The sequence below is a fragment of the Hibiscus syriacus genome, unplaced genomic scaffold (genome assembly GCF_006381635.1).
Source record: "Hibiscus syriacus cultivar Baekdansim isolate YM2019G1 unplaced genomic scaffold, ASM638163v2 tig00110177_pilon, whole genome shotgun sequence".
NCBI lineage: Eukaryota > Viridiplantae > Streptophyta > Magnoliopsida > Malvales > Malvaceae > Hibiscus > Hibiscus syriacus.
In genome coordinates, this window is record NW_024062613.1 from 704,264 (window position 1) to 713,312 (window position 9,049).

The 9,049-nt window shown below is 30.8% G+C and overlaps 1 protein-coding gene and 1 pseudogene across 1 annotated transcript; both read right to left on the reverse strand.

The window, feature by feature from the left end:
- Positions 1-1,286: 1,286 nt before the first annotated feature.
- On the reverse strand, positions 1,287-3,703 carry LOC120217040 (annotated as a pseudogene).
- A 1,455-nt stretch (positions 3,704-5,158) lies between these two features.
- On the reverse strand, positions 5,159-7,845 carry LOC120217041 (glycerophosphodiester phosphodiesterase GDPD4-like). Its single transcript, XM_039214265.1, has 7 exons — positions 7,842-7,845; positions 7,657-7,721; positions 7,051-7,119; positions 6,851-6,943; positions 6,289-6,378; positions 5,437-5,564; positions 5,159-5,340 (listed from the first exon to the last, which is right to left on the reverse strand). The coding sequence occupies exons 1-7, from the start codon at positions 7,843-7,845 to the stop codon at positions 5,172-5,174; spliced, it is 618 nt and encodes a 205-aa protein (XP_039070196.1). The 3' UTR covers positions 5,159-5,171.
- Between the last annotated feature and the right edge of the window lie 1,204 nt (positions 7,846-9,049).

The window sequence follows — 9,049 nt, forward strand, 5'->3', positions numbered from 1 at the left end:
TTTTGAGATTCGTTAATGTTGTCATTTGTAATGATGGTCAGAAATAATAAACATTGTCGTAACCGGTTTTCGTCGGGCACGAAATATTTAATTGGCGGGAAAAGTGATGAATAAATGGTTTTTAAAATAATTTGGGAGTCGCCATCGGCCTTTTGGGTCAAGTAGGTCGAATACCTAAAAATCATCCTTTAAAGAGTTTTAAGAAAATCGATAAAGATAAACTGATCTGGTTAACCAAAAATTCGTTCTTTTTAATAATAAAAAGGATTCGTGGTCGGTTACGTAGGGAAGTTTAACACCCTATAACGCCAAAATTGGTACTTTTTAATTAGAATTGTCTCTATTATGAAATTAAAATTCAAAATATATTTAATTATCCTATTATTTTAAGATTATAATTATGAAAAAATATATATTAATTTATATATTTATAATAAATATTTATTTATTAGAAATATCAGAAAAGGACTCTAGGTGCTTAAGACAGCTCTTTTCTTTGATATTAAATAAATAAATAATAATTAAACATTAATATATAATTTATAAAATAAGATATTTATTTATTTAAAAATATCAGAAAATGGACATCCAGTTATTTTAAGACTGCCCTTTCTTAATATTGGAAAATAAATAAATATTAAAATAGGATTAAAATAAGTTTAAATTCACCAATAATGACTAAAGTCTCCTGTGGGAATCTCTTTACATTTTCTTTACTTAAAATTTTAAAATCATTCTCAACAACCTCAACCTCCCATCATTATCCATTAATCAAGTAGTGTTTTACTATACTCCAATGAAAATACAATACTACAGGTCTAAAACGAAGAAAGATCACGTGAACACTTTCTTTGACAGTTTTCTTTTAATGTACTGAATAAGTCTTTTTGTCTTTCTTGATGATTTAATTCACATCTTCTGAAAATTAACTAAATTCAAGCAATTGTTTCACTCAGAGAGAAGCAGGCCTGTAATGAACCATGCTAAAAGAAAACTATAGCCCTCGAGTCAATGTTCATTTACTTCTTAATTTGTTTGTGTTCGGTGTTTTAAATTGATTTTAATAAAACTACTGTTTCGAACCTAAAAACTAAACAAACATATTTACGAGTTTAATTCATTTCATAAACAAACCTTAAAATCTTGTTCATGATAAACACACCATTGCTCAATCATTAGTTTTCCTAAAGTAATATGCACATCCGGATGCATGCAAGCTCACGAACAATACTCAAACAGTAAGCTCCATAAATTCTTTATCCATGGATTAAGCTTCCTGAAATCACTTATATACAACAAATTATTATCAAGTTGGAAACATGTGTACTTGCAGTTTCAGTCAATGAAACACAATCAAACTGTCTCACCTGAAGCCCAACTTCTGGAAGTGAATGATGTTGTTTCCTTGGGCTTGAAGGGACACTCCTGAACTTGGGGACGACAACCTTGAAATTTGGCAAAAATATCATGTAGAGTATGGCCAAAATAATGGGTGCCGCAACAAGCCATCCCAACAACTGCAGCAATTTCCATAAGATGATTTTCAAATTTAATTCCATATTGATAAGACAAGTCTCAATAATGAACAATCACAAAAAGTCCCAAATGCCATCTTTGATAAAATTACATCACCTTAAGCATACAGGATAAAAACCTTTCCACTTCAGACTATACTAATGTCAAGTTGAAGAACAGAGTAGATGTCACGGTGAGATAAGAGATATGGAGCAATTATAGAATACCCTGGAGAATTACATCTGTGTTTAATGCAGAGTATCTAGAAGGAAATGATAAACATTCTTTCTAAAATGGGAAATAACCTAAGCAAGCACAAACTTAAAATAATGTTCTAAACGAAAGATACTTTACATCTGTATAGATTCAGCCTTTCTTCAAAGTTTCCTCTCTCTCTCTCTCTCTAGACTTTCAAATCATAAAGTTTTCAGTTTTTTTCTTGTACAATTTGTCCACATAGGATAACCTTTGCATTATTTATTGATATATCTTCATAACAATATTAGTATCATCTTTATGAGATTAATGACACATTGGAACATGAACTATGATCTATTATTCATTTGTACCAAAAGTTTGAATATTGGCAATTAGATACACAATCTTTGCCTCAGTTTAAATAGCTTGCACCTTTAAGATAACTCTGTTAATCAGATTTAGAAAAGAACAGCAGATGTGAGGGTGCGCAAATCTTAACTCCTATTTATAGTTCTTGACATGTAACCCCATTTGTATAACAGAGTTTTGTAAGCTGTTCAGTCTACAACAGGGAATAAAAGTTGAAGTACTTAATTGCAAAGTTATTTTTCTTCAAATATCAAATTGATAATTTCATTATAATTCAAGTAGCAAATATGTAAGTGGCCCTTTTTTATATATGCCGGGAGAGGAAACCATTGACAGCAAATATCTTTAAAGTTCTTACATAGAAATGACAAGTATGCAAGCTAGTTCATCTCTATTTCTAGATGATGTTATGATACATGCCCCATAGATAATATTTGATTTTCTATCAACGAGATCAGAGATAGATGAAGGCATAGTAAAATGTCTGTAAGCAAATTTCCATTCAAACAAGTTGCAAAAGAAAAAATCAATTTTCACATAGACACGCAAATCTAGATGAAGAAATTAAAATGTTAAGGTAAAGTTGAGCAAAAAACAAATTCAGATGACTAATCGATTCAACACTAATTCATGATTGCTACCATTATCCAAACACCATTAGAATAAAGTAGGGTTCTTGGGGAAATCCTCATCACCAAAATTTCAAGCTTCTAAGCTCAATTTGATTCAATCAACAGTTTAATATTTCAATCCTATCAAATTGACATCTCTATCTACCATAATATGAAACCAAATCTATAAGATGAAATCAAATAAGTTCAAGGAGGAACAAGCATATGATCAAAAGAAAAGTTAAACAAGTTACGAGCAGAAAATGAATACTTACAGCACGGGCAATACTAAAGAGGAGCTCACTCGAAGCTTGGCCAGACAAAACTTTCTTCAAAGCATTAGAAGTTAGGGGAAATGAGGTCCACCCGATAACATTTCACCAAAGCGAAGGAAGGGCACCACCAGACTAGACGACAAGGTAGATCCAACCACGGATAAAACAAAGTGAAATGAAGGTAAATTTGCACTCCGAAAAGGAGGGCAAAAGGCTAAAAAAAATAGAATGAAAACAGAAGAAGTAATCACCTCAACTCGATCGGAGTAGCCAAGAAGTTAGCAAGCATGACAGTTGGAGAGTGGCAGTGAGATCCCAACAACGCTATTGCCATCCCACAAAGCAAGACTGTAACCCCTGCAGTATAACCAATCAAAAGAAAGCAAAGAAATAACAAAAAAGAAAGAAAGAAAGAAAAGGAAACATTACCGCATATTGGGAAAATTCCCAAAGTAATTCCCAGCGCTGCAGAGAATGCCAACTGCCTGGGTTCTGCTCCCCTGTAATAGGAAACCAATCAGATTTATTGATAAAATATATGAATGAAATTTGGAGCTGTAGCTTACTTGAGGAGGATCTGGAGAAGAGGATCCACGATCTTTTTGTTGAACCAAACCTTCATTGCCATAATGATAGAAAAACTGGAAATCTTTGATTAGATTTTGCAAAAATTGCTTCTCTCCTATACCTGATTTGAGACTGACTAACAAATTTATTTATTTTTTAATCTTCAAATAATATTAATTTCAGTGGGGGGAAATAAATACTGGAAAATAGGTAGAGGAAGAGAGCAATGAATGAACCGTTTCCCCCTTACCATAATTTATACGAGAGAGGCGCATTTGATGTGAGTGAAGTGCGATTAATTTAAGTTAGTGAAAATAGAAGTAAATTTGGGTTATAATTTGATTTAGTGAAAAAATAATTTATAATAATGTTTTAATGTTTAATTAATATTAAGTATTTTAGTTAATAGTTTACTTTTTATTATTTTGTATTACATAATACTTTATTAAATTTTATAAATAATTTAATTTTGAATAAAACTGAATGTATTTAACTTTCTTTTGTCAAGTTAAAAAAATAATATAAATAATTGAATTTAAATTATCTTAATGGTTAAAGAGATAATTATTATTCTTAGAGATTCAAGGTTCAAACATTAAATATTACAAGGATAATAAATTATTAATGTTAAATTATTAAAAACATTTAAAATAAATACTACCATCTAATCATTGGTAATTAATAAAAAAAAACAACAAAATAAATTATAGAAATGAATTCCCGTTGTGATTGTATGAAATTATATAGTACTGTAAAAATTTGGTTGCGTCCTTTAGATGGTTACGTGCAACAGAGGTAATGAAAAGAACCAATAAAAGGAATCATTTTAGTTAATTGCACCATACTCCTTTAAATTATAATTTTTATTTTAAATTTAATTTAGAATTATAAATTTTAATTTTTTCTCATTTTTTTATATTTTAAATTTATATTCAAATTATGACTTTTATTTCAAATTAACCCTTATATTTTTTTAACATTTTAATTTAATCTTTAAACTATCAATAAATAATAGCCGCGTCCTCTTCCAATAATATTATTTTAAAAAGTATAAATTATCATGTGAATATTGATCTACGTTATGTAATAGTATAACGTATCATAAATGATTATTAATATTATATTAAAATCATTATTTAAAAAGGTAGTATTATGCATTTTAATTAAGTCTATTAGAAGTCTAAATATTATATCTAAAAAGTTTATTTTAATTCTTCTACTATAAAAAATATTTTAGTCCTTTTACTAAATTTAAAATTTTATTTTGATTCATCCACTACAAAAATAAATATTATAGTCATGTTTTAAAAGTCAAATTTGGTTCAAAATCCTAAAATTATTGTTAATTGACTTAAATATTATATTTTAAATAAAAATATATAAAATAAGTTCTTAGAATAAATCCTATTTTTTGATATTATTTTATTTTATTTAAAGATGTTATTCATTATAATATATTTTTTATAATGGAATAAATCCTAAAAAGATGTTATGCACGTGATTAAATAGTGTCGACAAATGTCATATAGATGGACCCTCAAAAGAGAGTTGAAATCAATAAAGTCAAGCACGATTAGTTTACGCAGTGTACAGAATATCTTCATCACATCAAATCTTGGAAAATGAAGAAGAATGTTCATCGTGTCAAAGAAAAACCTTCTTCAAGGCATTGTGTTCTTTTATCTTGCATGGTACGTTGAAGTAAACTGGGGTTGCTAGTGACAATGGCATCCGTGTGCGCATGCAACATCCTCGTCATGGAATCGGCATCGTCGACAGTCCAGGCATATACCTTCTTCTCTCTCCTGTCGAAGACCATAACAGATCGAGCAATGGATCAAATTTGCATAACTGAATACACATCAATTACACCAATAACCAGCTCAAAATGAGTTTCGTACCCATGCAGAGTCTTAACCAATCTTTCATCGATCAATTGATGGTATACGCCAGTTACCTTGGCCCCTTTCATTCTAAATAAGCTACATCGAGCCCCAGTATGGGGATCCACCATTATAATGTAGCCTACCTGTGAGTTCATCCACAAACCGGTCAAATGCATAGAAAGAGTTGTTATCGTCAAAACTTCAACAACTTATACAGTATAGACTTAGTTATCGAGTTCAAGAATTATAATACAGAATAGATATTTTTTCTAAAATCCAAAGAACGGATCCTGCAAGAACAAGTCGGACATTCTGTAATTTCACAAAGAAACGACATGAACACAATATGGCAACACAAAATTCCGGGTCTAGTATTAGATATTGAAGAGTTTATTTTTTCAGAATCGAAAATCTATGAGAACTTTAAACAACACGGGTGAATCGATCAGTGAAAAGGAAGGAAAAGGAAAACAAAAGCAGAAGAGAAGGGAAAAAAATTTTGAGGTCACATATGTGAAAGGACAAGTTGCACAGGATAAGAGGTCTTTGGGTTTCACCATGGCAGCTGGAATCCCGGTTTGAAACAACTGGTCTGATTTCTTGGTAAGCCGGATTTTGAATGAGTTGGAAGGAATAGTCAAATCAAATCAGTTACAAATATGACTGTATTGAAGCATGTGATAGTTTGCCAATCCACTCGGAAAGAATTTTCATTACCCATAGAAAGTTACTATTATACACTCCACAATCTTGCTCGAGTTATGTAAGATAGCCATTCATAAGACATCGCAAGAACCCTTCCAATAGTAGTAACTTCTCTAGGGGGGGAAAATCCAAAATAGCTCAGAACAGTATAATTCTTCTCACCATAAGATCCGATGAGAGTTTGATTATGTCCCTCACTAAACTGTCGCTTTTAGCCCAAACGAGGCAATTCTTACACCGCATCTTCTCAACCTGAAAATTTTTATAATAGAACTTTAAAGCAAAATGTTTTTGAATTAAAAAAGCCTGTTGGATAAAACAGTAAAATACTTCAAGCATTGTCTACTAAAAGAATATACTTAAATTTATTTGAAATTTTCAATTCATCTTTTCTATCGATATAGACCGATACAGTCCCACAGTTTTCTCAATCAACTTTAAAGCAGGTAAAACCGTAAAATTCCCATGCATTTCTTTCTAGTAAACCTCATAAGTATTTCAAAAGTCCAAATTAATTTGGCAATATTTTCTTGCTCCTTCATATTTAAGTATCAGAGATATCATAAACAATAATACAGTCTATCACAATCACATTGAAAAACTAGTCATGACAGGAGAATAGATAGAAGAAAAATAAGTGCAGTGCATAATGCCTCATTTACACATTTCTAAATCAAAAGTTACAAGAAATCAAGACAAAGGCAGAAGGGGCAAAATAACTCACAGCAGAAAGAATATCTTTTGCAAGTTCCTTTTCATATAATGGAGGCCCCACCTTGGCATCTAGAATCACCTGCCTAACTGATGTCGTTATAAACTGAATATTAAGATGAACCATAATCAGATATTCATCATTACCTTTTGATAGAATAAACTATCAACAACAGAATCTAGTGTATAGACGAAAAACTATCCTAAACATACCGTCAAAGCCTCTTCAATTGTAGGAATCTTTGAATTACCAGACTGATGATAGACATCAAGTTCTTTTATCTACAAAGCAAAACAAAGAATATCAATCAACATTACTCACCAATATAATTCATACTATCTAGTATCTTAAAAAGCACATATTGCCAAAAAAAAAATCAATTGATCAATTAAGACCTCATATACAGAGAATTTTTCACAAGATATATATTGATTCTTCTTGTTCAGACTAAAATATTAGCTGAACGAGCAAGACATTAAAGAAATTAATATTTCCTTGCTTAAGCTCAAAGAAAACACATTTTCTCAAATCCAATATTTTACAAGGAAAACCATAAAAATTTTAATCAGAAATGGGAAGGCATGCCGCAAAATAAACATATTAACAAGATCAAACTGAACAGTCAAATCAGATAGAAAGAAATGACATTATCTTAATTCAGCAATTTATATTTTTTTCTTTTTCTGGTTTGGGCCTCGATCCTTGTTTGTATGACATACATAAAGCACAATAATTAGGTGTCATTAGTTATGAAAGTAAAAATGGATTCTTTAGAACTCAGCAAAACAAGCGAAGAATATATTCAGAAATATTTTCACCTCGTGTGATCTCAAATGTCCAACTTTAGAAGTGCTGTTACCAGATATTCGCTGCAAATCCCTGCCTGTGTAACATAAAAATCAAGTCTCCAAACAGCTGCAATATAAGCTTGCAATAAAAATGCAGGAAGATAGACCAGATTTGTAATCCAACAATACCAAGCAATTATTGCATTAAGTATTACACATTATTTTGTTATTCTGCTAAACCCTTTTAATACTACCCACCCACAAAATGCACTTTCAGATTACTTAAAAAGTCACTTAACTTACTAGTAAATGGTTTTCCTTAACACCTTACTCTAGAAAATCAACAAAGATGAAAAGAAAAGGAATTACCATTTTTTGAGTTTGCAAAAAGAACAAAGAGTAATAATATTGTAAATAAAGGAACAAATAAAGTAATCCGAAACCTTGGTTCAAACTCCCACCAATATGCAGCAATCTAATAAATCAGAATCAGTACAGATGTAATGAAAAATCCAAGACCATGTCCTGAACTGAATGTATGAATTATGATAGTATTCAACTAATTATTATTCCACCAATTATATGAGACCACACATGAAGATTAACACCAAAAGATTAGAGGACCTGGACTGCGAGGGATGTGGAATATAAATGAAAAGATGTTGCTTACATCTTAAGTGTCAACATTTCAGCAAAAGCACTGGGTTTTTTTTTAAATATTTCTATATAATTAAGATACATCAAGAAAATTTAAAATCCATATATATTAAACACAGGAGTAAACGGCTAATAAATCAACAAACTGACTGCAGTATTTTTTTAAAATAAAAATGACTACTGAAACCATTCAGGGAAGTAAAGTACACATGAATTAGAAGATCACATAACAGGTACATTGGCCACAAAAATTTTAGTCAGAGAATGAGTGCGACTGGTACAGAGAGAAATAGAGGAAATTTGAAAAACAAATTTCACACCTCCGTTATACATAAAATGGGTTTTAGGTCAAAACAATGTTACAATATGAAAAACAAATGAAGAAAACCCACTTCGGTAATAAAAGGAGTCAAGTTGTAGGAATTGACAACATCTTCCACACCCGGTGGCATAGTATTGGATTGTGTTTCATTTTCAGAAGCCAAACATAATATGACAAACAACTCTGGTTTCCCTGTCACATAAGGCAATTGTCACAAACATATACTCAAAAAAGAAATTGAATACACCTGATATGATTCATTATGAAGATTTGAATGAAGGCTTGTAGTATTGGAAACGAAAGAAAGGAGAAAAATTCAAAGTACAATTATGTAAGAACAGATATTAACCCCCTTGGACTTGCTTTTTGTTAATCCTCTTCAAATGCTGGAGATTTTGAAGCGGTGCAATCTGATTAAGTCGCCTATCATTCCCGTTCCGTTCG

What these genes read in the sequence shown, in the direction of transcription:
- LOC120217041 (XM_039214265.1), bottom strand. An exon ending in CAATTGAAGAGGCTTTGACG is followed by an intron (nt 6,944 to 7,050) that starts GTATGTTTAGGA and finishes CTTAATATTCAG; the next exon opens with TTTATAACGACATCAGTTAG. An exon ending in CAAAAGATATTCTTTCTGCT is followed by an intron (nt 6,379 to 6,850) that starts GTGAGTTATTTT and finishes AAAAATTTTCAG; the next exon opens with GTTGAGAAGATGCGGTGTAA.